The 17,043-nt window shown below is 35.4% G+C and overlaps 1 protein-coding gene across 1 annotated transcript in view; it reads left to right on the top strand.

Annotated features, from left to right (window-relative positions):
• The window catches only part of LOC134653563 (actin-histidine N-methyltransferase), a 53,236-nt gene that overhangs the window by 32,552 nt on the left and 3,641 nt on the right, over positions 1-17,043 (top strand). Inside the window, exons 5-6 of the mRNA XM_063508946.1 lie at positions 13,955-14,063; positions 15,006-15,133. Coding sequence (XP_063365016.1) covers positions 13,955-14,063; positions 15,006-15,133 — 237 coding nt within the window. The remainder of the gene's footprint in view (positions 1-13,954; positions 14,064-15,005; positions 15,134-17,043) is intronic.

A 17,043-nucleotide genomic window follows, 5' to 3' on the forward strand; every position in this document is an offset into this window, starting at 1 on the left:
ATAAATGACTTATTTAGTTATGTTTTAAATCGTATAATATTAGAAGCTAGAAATAAATAATAAAAACTATACAGCCTTATAAGTGTATGGTTCAAGTAATTTCTTCATTACCGACGCGAGAAATAGATTAGCTATATTTTGCTATATTACGAGGTATATAGCGCCTACCGCCGATGCAACACATTGTTCGTCAGTCAGTTGGCCGCGTGATCTCGTAGCGGACGCCCGTGTGCCGCTGTTAGCGAAAATATATACGATCTCTCGGGTCGGGAAGGAGTGTGGTTCTCGTTAGTCTTCATCGCCATCGCATGATTTATACAGTACGTAGCAAGTGTACATTATTATAATTATACGTAATGAAGTGTTTTAGTGTCGCCTTTCAGATGGTTTATTCTGCAAAATTAAGGTCTGATGCCAACTGATGCAGGCGACAAAAACTTCCAAAACTTCATTCATATCGGTTTCATTCACTTCTTTTCCTTCCAATTTTACTGGGGAAGGTAATGAATGACTTAAGAAGGTAATGATAATATATTCGAGGCAGTGCATTTAATGGAAAGAGGCTTAGTTATTATAAATATTACGTTGTTATAAACATTTAAAACTGTATATGATAATAGGGGAGCCCAACCGGGGAGCCTTTGTAGTCTAAGATGGTCGACCTTCACCAATATGTCTGACGGATGAAACTTACATATTATGAAAGAAAATATGTTCCTGAACATAAATAATTAGGGTTGCTTAAAGAAATATGGTAAAGACTATTTTTAATTATTTTTTGAAAAAAAAATTTTTTTCTTCAAATTTCACCGATCTGTCTGACAAACGAAATAAGTTCCAATGGAAAGTATACAACTTGTACAATATAAATCAACTAGGTTGTCTATCTTTTTCCGGTCACTATTATGTGGTTATAGGGTTGCTTGCGAAAATCCGGTCACAAATAAAGGTTGCCAGGCTTTTAAATAAAATAAGAAGGGAAGACTTTTAGCGATAACTCATAAACGGCTTAACTTATCAAGTTTGCTTTAATTTTGTTTGAATGAGTTTATTAGACACTATTTTTATGATTTTTTTCATATTTTTTGGATCGAGTTTTCAAAAGTTAGAAGGAATAACCGTTTTTTATTCTTTCTAAATTATTATTTCCGAAATGATTCACTTTATCAAAAAATGTTGTTTGCAAACTCCTATTTATTTTTAAAGACCTATCCAACGACACCCCACACTATAGGGTTAAAACGATTAAAAAAAATTACATAGGTACAAAACGCGAATGATTTAAATATATTTTGTCTATGCTAATTTTTGAAAATTTGAAAACTATGTTTTATGTGATATGGTGCGCAGATGATCAAACCGACTTAACAAACACTTGGGGTTAACAATCTCGACTTATAATGATGATAAGTAAATGGTAAATGTACCATCTAGCTTGAACATTATAAGTTGAGATTGTCAACTCCAAGTGTATGTCAAGTCGGTTTGATCATCTCCGCAGTGCTTAAGACACATGTTTTTAATATTGTTGATTTTAATTGGTGTTAATTTTCTTGAAATACAGTTTTTTTATGTTCGATTTCATAAGTTTGTTTCATTACCGTCCACTGATAAAATTACCATCTCGGCCGAATTCATTACCAGCGCGTAGTTCATTACCAGTAGCCTTATTAAATGAAAAGTAATAACGTTACAAAGGTGCCTTTAGCAGAAAAATGTTAATAAATGAATCCACAAATTGACGAAACTCAAAAGTTTACCATTTAAAAGAAAAATTACAAATCGAGAGAATCTCACCGATTTGCACGAAATGAGAGAATGACCCACCTATGCATTGTATACCTAAGTCAGTGGCGGATTTGCAGTCTTTGCCGCCCTAGGCTCCAGGCCTTGTAGCCGCCCCTTTCTCAGCATCAGCACCCATCATATTGACTACATTTAGGTCAGGCGACGAAAAGGTGTAGAGGGAAATGCTTGGGACACATTTTTAACTTAGTAACTCTATTTGGACTCGTTAGGAGGTGAACATATCAAAAGTCCCCTTGAGCGGGGGTAGGTAGGAGGGTTTGGTTGAAGGTCCCATTTTTCGGGTTTTTGCTTATTATATCTCAGTAACTATGCGTCCTTGTGACAAATTCATTATACAAAATCAAAGCTAATTAAATTTGCTACAAGTTTTATACAGTCGAGTCAATCGAGTTTTTCGATAGGTATTTTGTTTAGTTTTTGAGAAATCCGCTCTCTGTAATTTTGCATTAAATTTCCTTCAATACATAATATGTAAATATTTACGGTACAACAACCTATAAGATTTTAACAGTGTATTCCTGTAGGGCTAAGATGGTCGGTTTTTTATGATATCATGCCTGTCACGTTCTAACAAGTATGTAAGTGCGAAAGTGACGCATAACATGACAAGTGATAAAAATGCGACCATGATATCGCCGCTGATCATATTTAATTTAAAGACTAAAATGTCATATAAACTTTTCTGGAACTCGCCTAGTTTCAGAATTATTACCAATTAAAAACAAAACATCTAAAATGCATTTACGGTGGCGATGTTGCCACTATGCGACGTAGTTTACATATTATCCTTATTGATAAATGTCAGAAAGTAGTAACGCTTTGCAAAAAAAAATAGGTTTTACGAAAAAAAGCAAATACTTATTCATTTTAAGTGACAGTTTTACCAATAACACTTATTTTTTATGTACAAAAACATTCAAAAAATCTAAATAGAACCATAAGAAAATCTTTTTTTTTGCCAAAATTCACCTATAAACGCTCATATACATAACATTTTTTTTCCTTATTTTGGCCTCCAGCGAATTCCAGAGAAGTTGAAAGGACATTTTAGTCATTTAATATGATCAGTAATAAACTGTTAAAATTTTTCGGGTTCCTTTCCTCGTCAATATTATTGAAGAAAATTTAATGCAATATTTCAAGAGCCACTGCGAAATCGACGCCACAGTCGCGTTCGGGGCTTCGCGCCGCGATTCGCGTACAAGTGTAGAGGGCCCTCAAGATATCGAAAAGCTTGACTGAGTAAAACTTTTAGCCAAAATCAGGTTTCATTTTGTATAATGATCATGTTTGTCGTTAGAACGCATAGTTTCCGAGATATAAGCGAAAAACCGAAAAATGGGACCTTCAAACCCCCCTCTTTCCCCGGCTCAGCAAGGGCTACGGCCGGGGACTTTTGATATGTTCACCTCCTAACTAGTTCAAACAAAGTTACGAAGTCCAAAATTGTGTTCCAAGACTTCCAAGCATTTCCCTCTATGGGTACCTTTTTTGAGAATTCGTTGCCTAATTTTGAATTATTTCTTGTTATAATCAGCGAATTTTTTGTCACAATTTGCCGCCCCTAATATCTCGCCGCCCTAGGCTCGAGCCTACTGTGCCTTATGGGAAATCCGCCACTGACCTAAGTATTCATAATATGTTTGTCAAGACAGTTCCGTGGACAAGCATTTTTTTCTATGATTTCAGTTATGACATCAAACGAAAGGTAAACACATTTGTCGTTGATTGTCAATTGTTTTTGTATTATGTCCCTATTTGTCGACTGTTGGCGCGTTAGTTACATCACCTATTGTGTTGCGTCTAAGATTACATTTACTATTGCATCTTTCTATTTATGTAACGGTGACAATTAAAGTGTTCAATTAAATATATTCGTTATTTTGGGATAGTTGCGCGCTTACATTTTTTAGGCCTGTACAAGTATTGTGCATAAGTTACGTGAAAATTGATGTACCTAGTGATTTTACAATATTTGCACTTACGATATGTACTTACGATAGTTAAGTTGACAGGATTTGACTTAGTGTTTTCATTTAGAGCCAGCTGTAGGTACCGCCTCTCAACGGCAACGGAGATCGTTCAAATTCGGTGTTCGCTTGTATAACATTTTGTCAGTTCATGGGATAAATATCTTATACCTATATTATCAGTCGGTTCCCTAAATTAAGTATCCACTTTTCTATACAATTAGTATGGCAACTAGTTGGGGCATCGACCGCGTATGAAATATCGTTCGTTTCAACTCTACGGTAAAGGAAAACATTGTAGAGAAATCTAACTACGTACATTTGCGAAAAAAACTAAAATGTGTCTGAGAAATGCCCAAGCTGAATTGGCTGCAAGGAGAAAAGGCCTACCTACTAACTACTTGGACTACCAGTACTTTATCAAGCATTTTTTATACCAAGCCAGTGGCAGACAAGCATACAGCCCGCCTGGTGGTAAGCGGTTAAACCCTCACACTCCTTACAGGGTTAACCTGTACACTTTTTTTTGAAGAACCTCAAACCTCCATAGCTCATAGGCACCATAACTCAGGACAGCGAGCTAGGGAGCATTTTTAGGGTTCCGTAGCCAAATGGCAAAAAACGGAACCCTTATAGATTCGTCATGTCTGTCTGTCTGTCCATCTGTCTGTCCGTCCGTATGTCACAGCCACTTTTCTCCGAAACTATAAGAACTATACTGTTGAAACTTGGTAAGTAGATGTATTCTGTGAACCGCATTAAGATTTTCACACAAAAATAGAAAAAAAACGATAAATTTTTGGGGTTCCCCATACTTCGAACTGAAACTCAAAAATTGTTTTTTCATCAAACCCATACGTGTGGGGTATCTATGGATAGGTCTTCAAAAATGATATTGAGGTTTCTAATATAATTTTTTTCTAAACTGAATAGTTTGCGCGAGAGACACTTCCAAAGTGGTAAAATGTGTGCCCCCCCCCCCCTGTAACTTCTAAAATAAGAGAATGATAAAACTAAAAAAAAATATATTACCATGTAAACTTCCACCGAAAATTGGTTTGAACGAGATCTAGTAAGTAGGTCTTTATACGTCATAAATCGCCTAAATACGGAACCCTTCATGGGCGAGTCCGACTCGCACTTGGCCGCTTTTATTTATTTATACGTTTATTTATAAGTTTCTTTCTAAGATTATTTTTAGTTTTATAATGCATGTACTTAGTTTAGTTTGTATTTTTATGTCACAATAAAGTTTAATTATACAGAAAAACCTCCATAGTGTAGTTACATGCAGGTCCTTAAATGAAGCCTCTGTAATAATCTGGATTTTCTACACTTTGAATAGTGTTTTCAATGAGAAAGTAACTACATTGTACAGTCTTAAAAAATCTTATCCAAACCCATCTATCACCTTCTTCAGTCCACATTTACATTTCGCCGTATCACACCGAGTTCAGCCTCGGTGAAACGGAATGCGCGCACGCGCCGCCTGCCGCGCGGAATGTTGCGCATCGGCAAATCATTGTTATTGTCTACTATAATTAAATCATCGACACGCCAGGTACTTTGATTCACTAGATGAATCTTAGATTTACCTAGGTAGCGGTGACGTGACGTCACTGACGTCCACAGAACTCTATTCCCACCAGCTTACCAAATTTTTGATTCGTGTTTTTGAAATAGTTCTATTTCAGTCACTATTTAAATTATAAACTGAAATATATATCATAAATAAAAGTATACGAAAGAAAAAGTTACTAAGGCTTCCAGTGCCCAGGGTTGAGATTGATCCCAGGTCCCTTGCATTCGCGGGCAGACGCCACAACCACTAGACCACCCGGATTACACCCGCATTTATTAAAGAAAAGTGGCCCGAGTAGTTTACGCTTTTTATCATACGTTCAATCTGGTGTACCAAAGAAATAACGCTCATGTGATACGGACATTCTAGGGTGTAACTGGTGTAAGCCTCTATTCGCTTAAACCGACCATATGACATCACACGCTTATTTGTCTTAATCATAGTGATAGAAAATAAGCAAAGATCAGATTCCTTCGGGTTATTCCCACTAGTTACCACCAAGTTGTTATCAGTGGTAACTACTGGGAATTTTTTTCCCACCTTTTACCACTGGTAACTATTGGGAAAAAATATTCCCAGTAGTTACCACTAACTCAGTTTAGTGGTAACTACTGGAAATTTTTATTCCCAGTAGTTACCACCAAAATTTTGTTAGAGTTAAATACTAATGAAAAAAGGGTATAAATAGTATAGTATAAATATAGAGTCATTTAATAAATGATTATAAGTCGATTAGCGTTTTAGTAAACTGCCTTAAAAGTGACCAAAAATATTGAAACAGTTTAACCGGTACTAGTACAAAAACTTGAATATATGTAAGGATAAATGTAAAAATCCATTTAGATTATTTTTCAAGTGATTTTATTAGGTAATTTAACATCACCCTATATTTATACTATATACTATTTATACTGTTTTTATTAGAATTTAACTCAAACAAAATTTTGGTGGTAACTACTGGGAATTATTTTTCCCAGTAGTTACCAGTGGTAAAAGGTGGGAAAAAAATCCCAGTAGTTACCACTGGTAACAACTTGGTGGTAACTAGTTGGAATAACCCATTCCTTCTCAGCTTCTTTACAATTGAGTTAAAAACACATGTGAATATCATAAGCCTGTTTTCTACTCTACTTTTATTTATGAGCGTAGGTAATAGGTATCATACGGCAGAAAAATACACGAACAAGTACGGCTAACACCACTAAATATTGTCGATTAATTCTGTTGTTTTTACAACCAATTTTTGTGATATTTTCTTTCCTCATACCTAGCCGCTTAATAAATTTTTAATAATATTTATTAAATTATTAATTAAGAAAATTGTGTCTTGACAATATATTTTAACCATAATAGAACGGAACTTATGAATTTAACCAAACTTCCTATTCGCGACCTCAGCAATTTCAATTTTCACGCCTACCTGCGCGCCGCCATTTCTCTTAAACTGTTTTCTAGCAATATACCGCTAAATTATAGCTTACGTAATCATTCCAAATGGACTAAGCTACTCTTATTGGATAATTGATACCGTCAAATGGCAATTTAAATGGAATTATAGAGTTGTCAATACAAATGTATGAGTAAAAATGTAGTCGAGGCAATTGAGACGTATCATTTTTTTTTTGCTTCGAAGTTCGTAATGAAATACTTAAAACTACTACTACTACTACTACTAATACGAATACTTTAAACTTACTTAAAACTGTTAACAATATTTTTGACATGTAGGTTAATGAGGATATCAACTTATAACTATCAGCATCGCTAAAGAATTTTATTGTATTGTGCGAGGAGTAGCGTGAATTCACCATTGACATCATTCATCATTATCATTAAACGATCATTGCATCAATGCTTAATCATATTTGCATTTGCTTTTTCAACAGTCCTAACGATATCCGATATGATGATATACATATCTTGTATGTATTTGTAGTTTATATAATAATAATGTGGTGCAAAGTGCAAGCATTAAGCAGTCAAATAGAGTTTATTCCTGTTTCTTAACTTTACAAGTCTCGAAAAATATTGTAAATGCATAATTCCAGTTGGTTCGGAGAGAGTAAAATTAGCATTGAAAACACGTAGCCTGTTATCATTTCCCCGTGCAATCTATCTGTAACATGTCCTCAGACCTTTTCTCACGTCGCAATTTTGAAATTGTAATGAACTCATTACAATTTACATAATACAGATGTTAGATAGCAAACAAACTAATGAGGTGAGCCCACAGACGCACGTCGTAAATAGACGCCGCACATACCCTGATTTATCACTTTTAGTGAAATGCTACGAACATATTTTTTCTTGGAAAATCAATTTTTAGAATTTTTAAATTAAAACACCTAGACAAATTTAAATTCGTTTAAGGGCAATGTGGCTAATTCTGTCTGAGGGATTATGCCGTCTATTAGCGTTTTTCTCGAACAACGAACAAAATTGATAATTTCATCGACAAAGCAGCGATTGCTTTTAGTTTCAGAAATCAAATGCATTTTTTTTCCGAAGGTTAAAAATAAAATAAATATACGCTAGTAGATGGAATCGCCCCTATGACGGAATTAGCCACATTTACCTTAGGTATTATTTGTTCTTTGATCTTTAGATCGTTGGCACACGGTAGGTTAGGTGATCTCCTCATATATATGTCTGTGCTCAGGTCATTGTAGGCGCGTTCACACGCGTACCCTAGCTCTTACTTTCAGTTCGTATCGTTTATTGAGAGATCTGCGTGAGATGCAAAAAGCTCGTTACGTGCAATGTGGCGCATCTGCAAGTAATGCTTATACAATCTGTGTTAATGCTGGATCATCGTGAGCGAGGAAAAATTGTATGCATGTATTTTGGTAATGCTGTATGCTAATAAAAATTTACGTAAAATCAGTGCCGTGTATTGTGGTTGGTATTAATTATTTGTTTTGTATAAATTATATTGCTCGGGAGAAAACCTGTTAATTCGACCGATAAAAAATATATATGTGTTCCTTTCAATAAAAGTAAATGTCGCTGAATGAGTTTTTTAACTGATTTTAATTTAAAAAAAATGTTGTGCTTATGAAACCGCCCACAAGGAATATTTCTCGTCTGGGTATTTTTTTTATTCTGAGTAGGAGCTCTGCAATTATCAAGTAAATTCTTTACCTCTTCAAAACTATAAAAATAAAATATAGTTATAGTAGACATTTTCATTAGTATAGCTTAGTATAGAGGCGACAATATTACAATTACAAATTCATCCACGTTTTTATATTTCTACTCCATATTTAAATAAGTATGATAATTGCAATCATACTAAGGTAAAAAGTGCGTATGATTGCAATTATCATACTATGAAAACGAAAGCGTTTTCATATTCCTATTGTCATTCGCAACATAAACACAGGAAGAAGCTAGCAAACATTCCGTCTATCATTTTCCGTTTAAGTATATTGTCACTAGATTTATGCAAGAAATACTTATGCAACTAAGTCTATCAGTATTCCTGCAATTTACTTTCATATTTCTTAGGTCTTGTGTCTGGCTAAACCACAGAATATTTTGCCGGTAATCTTCAGAATTATGCGCGGTTACGAGGTGTCGAGTTTATTATAAGGTATCGTATATAAGGACCTCGGGCGCTATAGTAGCTATGTAGCTAATAATAATTAAATTTGTAGACCTACTGTGTTTTCCAAACTTTTATACATCCATCGAGTTTTACCTAACTGAAAACAGAGCAGTTTTGCGTTGTTTTGATATAAAGTTAAGATCAGATGAGCAGGCAAGATAGGTAGGTACTCTTAATGACATTCTTGAACTTACTCGCACATACAATACTTTCTGCAAAATTTTACCTCAATGTAATAACGAGAAACGGGTTCCATTTATTGAGTTTTAGATAGACACTTAAGTAAACAAAAGTTCGTAGTGATGCTTTTAAGGCACGATTTTAGTCGCTTATCAATCACCACGAAAGTAGTTTAGCTTGCACAGTCAAAGAATTTAATTTCCAATCCATTTTGTAGTTTGTCACAGTGACAAAAGTATGAGGTCTCTAGCGACTTTCATATTGAAGGTCACAGTAACAAGGTACGAAATGGGTCGGAAATTAAATTCTTTGACTGTACAGTCGACGTCAAAGATATGTTTACACGTTTGCACCTTACTTCCTAGTATGCGGTGATAAATGTACACATAAATGTTTGACGTCGACTGTAAACGTAGCCTTACTGAGCCGGGTGAATGCATCCTTTAATGCTTTAATACAGCGTTTTTACGAAGTCCACTTTTCTTCGATGTATTACCGATTACTGCGTAAACTCTCATTCATTACATCTAAGTATTTCGTAATTTTTACCGACTTGAAGCGAAATATTCGTACATATCCGCTGTTATGACATACACGTGCGTAAAGTGACATCAATACTAGTTATATAGGTATACCTATCATTTACATATGTCTACCGTTACATCATGTTACGTATTGTTGGAGTTCGTTATAATGTAATGAGCTTTTATCTATTAATTTAGATAAATATCACATTTAATATTAAATGTGCAAAAATATGACAATCTCACGGGAGAATAATAAAACAATAGACGGGTGAACAGACGACCTCTCACAGACTCCTCAGTAAAAAGAATTTCAGAAGACTCACGGTCTTTTTCCAAACAAAATATTACACTATGAGCCGCACCATTATTTTGCATTCTACACCACATAACATGACTCCAGAACTCATTTTAGCGCACGGAGGCCTGTTTTACGAAATTGCTTGGCTAAGAACTATACTAGCGGAAATCTCTTTTCTTAATTAATTTTATCAGAAAGAGATATCTACCCCCAGACAATAACTTGTACGGGGATCAAACTTTCCGTTTCCAAAATGGTAGTTTCCTTAATTTCCTATGAAATTTTCCTGAAATTTCCCACAACTTTTTTGAAACGTTCCGCAACTTGTACATCAGTCTACGCTCCATCTAGGCGGTAAAGTGATATGCAGTCGGTTGTCAAAACAAGTGAATATTTACGTAATTAGACGAAAAGTAAAAGCTTGCCTATAATGCCTATTGTTATAGAGGAACGCAGCTTTGCTAAGATGAGAAAGATGACTCGTAAACAGCTTTCCCCTTCTTAATGAAGCATGGAAATAATAAAGCAAGAAAAGTAATACCTCGTTATGATAGCTGCGTTGGTTATTGTTTTACTTTACTCCTAAAATATCTGTGCTTTTCCGGTTATCTTTTTTAAGGATTCCGGGTTCCATTTGACTTTCAATACTCAAGCTATGGCTTAGGTGCAATCTTGGCGAAAATCGTCATGTTCATAGGGCGGACTATAAGTTTAATAACAGTTTTGAATGATTCACGGTTAGTTTCACTATAGAGTTATATCGACCGGGATATGAACCGTAATTACCTTTTGTATTGTTTTCGAGCACCCGATATTTCGACGCATATACATGTATCTTGTTCACGGGTAACTCACAATAACATACACTTGAACAAGATGCATAAGATAAAAGATAAGCCTATTCTAGACTTATATTTGTTCAAATCCCTCACAATGATATCCGTTATTAAGACGCTAGTCTTCAAGCAGGTACCTACTTTTCTTAAAGACGATGAATATTTATTGATAAGAACTGGGATTCTAACACCCGACTTTCGGTATGCAAGCCCATCTCTTAGTTACCGCAGCTTCCCTCTTACTTTCGCTTTACAGAAATCTTGACAACAACTTCAAATATCTAATATATATTTTACGGCAAATAAAACACCTACATTAAGTACCTACCTAAATAGTTCCTTTAGCTGGTTAAATACCTATAGAACTTTATAAAAAAAAAAAAACATTTATTTCAGACCAAGTTCGATCCATAATATGTTAGTTACAGAGGTATCTTAATAACTATGTTAGTGGCACAATACAAAGACAAAAAAAAATAGACTAATAAGTATAAAATAAATTAAATAAAAAACTAAATAAATTAGGTACCTACACGCTATATAGGTTTGCCACTGCCAGGAGCAAGTAAGGCAGTCTGGCAGACCATCTGCCCTACTTGGCCCTGCCAATCGCCACTTCAACCCAGTAACGAGTGAGGGGAGAGTCGAGGCGCTCTGCCAATGCCGTCAGAAGGCCGTTGCTGCTGCCCCGCATAGCTTTTTAACTCATTGCATATTCATAGGCACTTTGTATGCAAATATAATCTCAAGTAGATAATGTATGTATGTATTATAATAATGTTTACTTTTATCGTTCGAAGGCAATATATTAAAACTAGCTTAAGAAGAATCTGACGGTCTAATCTAACACGAAAATCAAAATTCGTTATCTGACTCTCTATCTATCGAATATGCAGCGATGACAGCGAGCTAGATAACAAGATTTCGATTTTCGCGTTAGAATAGTTAACCGATTCATAATAATTCAGTAACCGCATTTTGATAGTTTTGTGAAATAAGTTTTGTTAAAAAAGTTTTGATCTTCTAAAATTATAAAGGTACTTAGTTAGTTTTTTTTTAATTCTTTTTATTGTAAGTAATTTAAGGATATGTTTGCCATACCCTATTCCATCCATGACATACCATTATTTTGTAACAACTGTTTTAATACCATGGTGCAATAAACGATTATGATTATGAAGGGAACCTTTGAAGGGATCACGCCAAAAACGCGTCATATAAAGTAGGTATAATGACTATGTAGTTTCTAGGATTATTGATGCAGGAAATTGTATTAAATTAAAAGTGATCGTATTAAGCGGATTCTATTTTATTTGCTACAAAACTAGTTGTAGTCATTCAATAGAAGGTGCGTGTTGTTTTTATCGGATTACTACGAAATAGATTGATATAAAAACGCATTGTTATAAATTGGTATTCAGTGATCAGTAAACATCAAATAATAGAGAAACGCTATTCGGTTTTTTATGAAAGCAAATAAATTCTTAAGTAATTTATTAAAAACAGAGATGTCGCTAGTAATCACTTTAATTTATTGTTTGCATACGTACTTACAACACGTACAGTCAGAATCAATAGTAGCGTATAAAACAATGCGCCAAAGTATGATATCTGCTATTTAGGAATACTTTTCCAAATAGAGAAATCTCTACAGTTCGCTATTCAAAGTATATGTTACAGTCTAATTGTTCTTAGATACATATCTATTATCTAATTTTGTTAAGCTGTTTAGAGAATGGTAGATACTTTTGACGCGAAGTTTGATCCACTACTTTTGATGCTGATTGTACAATGTACATTAGATACATATTCAGCCTATCCTCCTAAGGCCCAAGGTCCTACCTATAGTACTTCTTCAGTTCGATGTCATTTAAACCACGTTCAATTGGAACAGAGTCGCGTTTGTACAATTTTCAAACAACGCAAAATCAACTATTTCCTACAGTTTAGGTTCAAATTTCAGTGGCAAATTTTATGTTTAATTTGTTTGGCTGGGCCTTAGGAGGCTTATGGGCTTTGCAACGGCAGTGCACTTTACGTAGTCAGAATGTAGGTAGGTATCTATTGATGAATGGCCACGGCTCAAATGTGCGGTGTTGCGTGAACCGATCCTATTCTAGATCAATCGCTTCCTATATATGGCAACATTTATCTGTTCTCACTAAAAACCGTTGCTAATCGGCTATGAAATGTTTCTTGACTGCCCAAGTTACATTGTAAATGGATGTGTTACAAAAAATCTGGGTCGGCATACTCGTTATACAGACCTTACCTCTGAATAAAAGCTAGGTTAATCACATACCTATGTTGGGTAAATTATCATTCTCAAGAATGCGTCGATTAAGTAAATTTGAATTAGGAAAAAAGTTTTTTTTTTTTATATTAAAACATTGTATTAAAATATTTTTTGTATTATACTCATAAGATGACTGCTAGCAGTCATCTTATCTTTATCTTTATCTTTATTTACTTGAAACCTAATACAGTAAGTATTACAGCCTTATACAATTACAAAAAAGGAAACAAAAAAAAAACTTATAAGTATTAGGTTTGTATCAGTTTCATTTTGGATTGAGCCTCTGTTTCCTGAACTAGGACAAAGCCTGTGACTCAGGATTCAGCGATTCCTCCGAGGAAAGTGGTACAAGTTATTTTATAAACTTAAGTACTAAAGGAACATAAGAAGTAAAAATAAAAATAAATACTACTAAGATAGAAAAGGGAAATGTAAAGAGTCTAGATGATATATATGTTCTAAACAAAAACAAAAACGACTGACGTGTGTGCGTGTGTGTGTGTGTGTGTGTGTGTGTGTGTGTGTGTGTGTGTGTGTGTGTGTGTTATAAGGTGAGTAGCCAGTATAAATGATGGGATGATGATTTGTGTGTGTATGGGTGTGATTATATAGTGATTATATAAAATGTAAAAAAAATACCGTGTCGATTTAACATGACTTGGTTCCTTTGCTTACAGGCTGAGCCAAAGTAATACTCCATTCCCAACTCATCCACGTTCTGATTGAAGTATCCAAAACCGTCATGATTAGGAGATTTTCATTTAACCACTTTTAGAATTGAGGGATAGGAATAGGTAATTTTCTTCTTCACATAATGTATATTCATAGATTTTCTCTAATTGTTGACAGATGGGCGGTATCCACGGTAATGACTCGTCAGAACAACTTGGAGCAGTCAAGCACGGACACAACCGCCTTCATACCACTCTGGGACATGTGCAACCACGAGCACGGCAAGGTAGGTACATATTGTATTCTTCTTGTATCTTCTTGACAGATTGGCCACGGTGATGACTTGTCACATCTTGGGGCACGGATACGACCGCCTTCATACCGCTCTGGGATATGTGCAACCACGAGCATGGCAAGGTACGTGTACCTAATATCTGTTGACCGATGGGTCACGGTAATGACTTCACTTCACAACCTGGAGCAGTTGAGGACTGACACGACAGGCTTCGTACCGCTCTGGGATATGTGCCTTGAGCATGGTAAGGTAAGTTCATTTGTTGATAGATGAGTAAGATGAGCCACGGTGATGACCTGGGGCAGTTGAGGACGGATGCGACTGCCTTCATTTCGCTCTGGAAAATGTGTAACCACGAGCACGTAAAGGTACTAAACATTATTGAGAAATGGGCCATGGTGATGACTCGTCACGACCTGGACCGGTACAAATTTCCCGCCTGTGTGACTGACTACCAACTTATCATATTAAACTTTGCAACATGATACTTAACGTCTACTGGTGAGTTAACTGAGTTGTTGTTAGTAATACGGACATGTGTCTAGCTTTCTAGTAGGCGCATGAACAATGCAGCAGTTTATGGTCTTCCTCTGTTATAGGAAACTGAAGGGCATTGAACTTTGACAGTAAATTAAGCTGTGACTCGCCTGTTACGGCAGTTATTGTATCTATGATAATTTTGTATCCTAAATTAAAGTTAGTCTTTAGTTTAGTTTTTAGTGGGTCTTTGCTAATAAGATCGGCTACGCGAGCCATACGCTGGCACATGAACGTATTCAGCAGCGGAGTTGAAACAGTCGCCGTGGTCGAAAGCGAAAAAAAAAATGAATGTATTTTTAATTAGTGATGTTTTTGTGCTTGAAGTTTATTTCTCCAGAGTTGAAGTCAAACATTAACATGATTATATAGGTACGTCCAAATTATTGTTTCCAGATAACAACAGATTTCAACAAGGAGCTGAACCGAGGCGAATGCTACGCGTTGCGGGACTTCAAGCCGGGGGAACAAATCTTCATCTTCTACGGGGCGAGGCCTAACGCTGACCTATTTCTACATAACGGGTACGGATACCTATTATATATGTACATATATGTGTACGTTAGATTCAATTCCCGTAGCGGAACTTCAATCCTATAGCCTAGTGCTAGGGCTTTCGCCGATTTCTTTGTAGGTTCATAACGGTATGCAACTATACGCACAAAATATTTTATTGTCAGACTTTCGTCTTGGGCTATGTTGACATTTTCCGACATTTTGTAGAAAAAAAAACATATTTCAGCCATGTCAAACGGTATCTGAGAAAAAAGCATTTAACCAAATTTCGTACAGAGTTCTAAAAATGCTTAACCAAATAAATCGCTGTTTTTTTAAAGGATGGTTTTTGGATAGACATTAGATATGGTTAAACTGTTCATACGACAACGGTTTCACTCACTTGAATTTTTAGTCGCTATTGGCGACATGTTTCGGGCCCTTCGGGGGTCCATCCTCAGGCTCGAGTGCTCGCGGCGACTGCAACTCGTGCAGTTTAAAATATGTCTCACGAAAGTTTAATATCGATGGTTAGATATGGTTCTTAATTGTAACTGAACGGACGCTGCTATAGTTTATTAAAAGTTGTTACAACGTCCATTTAATGGTAAATTTGGCGAGATTGAACCTTTGTTACGCTATACCTAGAGCTCTAAAACGTTAATATAACAAAAAACTCAGAACTAGCAATTTACTAGGTACGCTTATTGCACCTACGTGACGTACTGATATAGTGGAAGTCATAAAACTTATAATTTGTAGCCATAATACCACAATTGTTGCCAATTATGTATAGAAAGTCTTTAGTTTTAAAGGTAACTTTTTTCTCTCCAATTTATTTTAACAAGGACGATGGCTTTGTTTATTGTTTTTGTTTTTTTTATTTATATCGAGACATGTTATACTCACGATGAGGTTTTATTTTTGCTTCTTTATTGCACTTTCTCATAAAACCGGCCAAGTGCGAGTCGGACTCGCGCACGGAGGGTTCCGCACCATCAACAAAAAATAGAGCAAAACAAGCAAAAAAAAAACCAGGCTAAAAAACAGTCACCCATCCAAGTACTGACCCCGCCCGACGTTGCTTAACTTCGGTCAAAAATCACGTTTGTTGTATGGGAGCCCCACTTAAATCTTTATTTTATTCTGTTTTTAGTATTTTATAGCGGCAACAGAAATACACCATCTCTGAAAATTTCAACTGTCTAGCTATCACGGTTCGTGAGATACAGGCTACAGCCTGGTGACAGACGGACGGACGGACGGCGGAGTCTTAGTAATAGGGTCCCGTTTTTACCCTTTGGGTACGGAACCCTAAAAAGTATCGTAAAAATTGCAATACGCTTAACATGGATTCTGTTTTTATAAGGCAGTAAAAATACGATTATAGTGATCGTACTTATTATTTCATACGGATGTCACAACGTTAATGAATTAACACGAAGTTATTAACATGTTTACTTGATACTTTTTTCTTAATTCTTTTGTTACGCGTTGTTTTTGGTCATAAAATTCCGGTATGTATGTTTGTCCTAGCCGCAATCATAAAATCTAAATTAGGTACCTACACTTCTCATTTTAAAACGACATTCTGAAATAACAAATATGAAATTTGACATATACATTCAAAAGTAACATACATCTATAGACTTATATCGACCGGGATATGAACCGTGATTACCTTTTGTATTGTTTTTGAGGTCCCGATATTTCGACGCTTTCAAAACTGTTAACATACATCTGTCTCGTACTAGTTTTCGTCGCTAAAAATTGTTATACAAACAAAATAGACAAGTAGAAATTTTGTACGTCAAACAATTTCTAGCTACAAAAACTTGTATCAGACGTAGATATATTAAGTTACGTAACTTTTTCTACTCCAGCACTTAAATGTGTCAATTAAATGACTGACAGTGATATCTAAAGCAATGTCATTTGA

Source organism: Cydia amplana, chromosome 13 (genome assembly GCF_948474715.1).
Source record: "Cydia amplana chromosome 13, ilCydAmpl1.1, whole genome shotgun sequence".
Taxonomy (NCBI): domain Eukaryota; kingdom Metazoa; phylum Arthropoda; class Insecta; order Lepidoptera; family Tortricidae; genus Cydia; species Cydia amplana.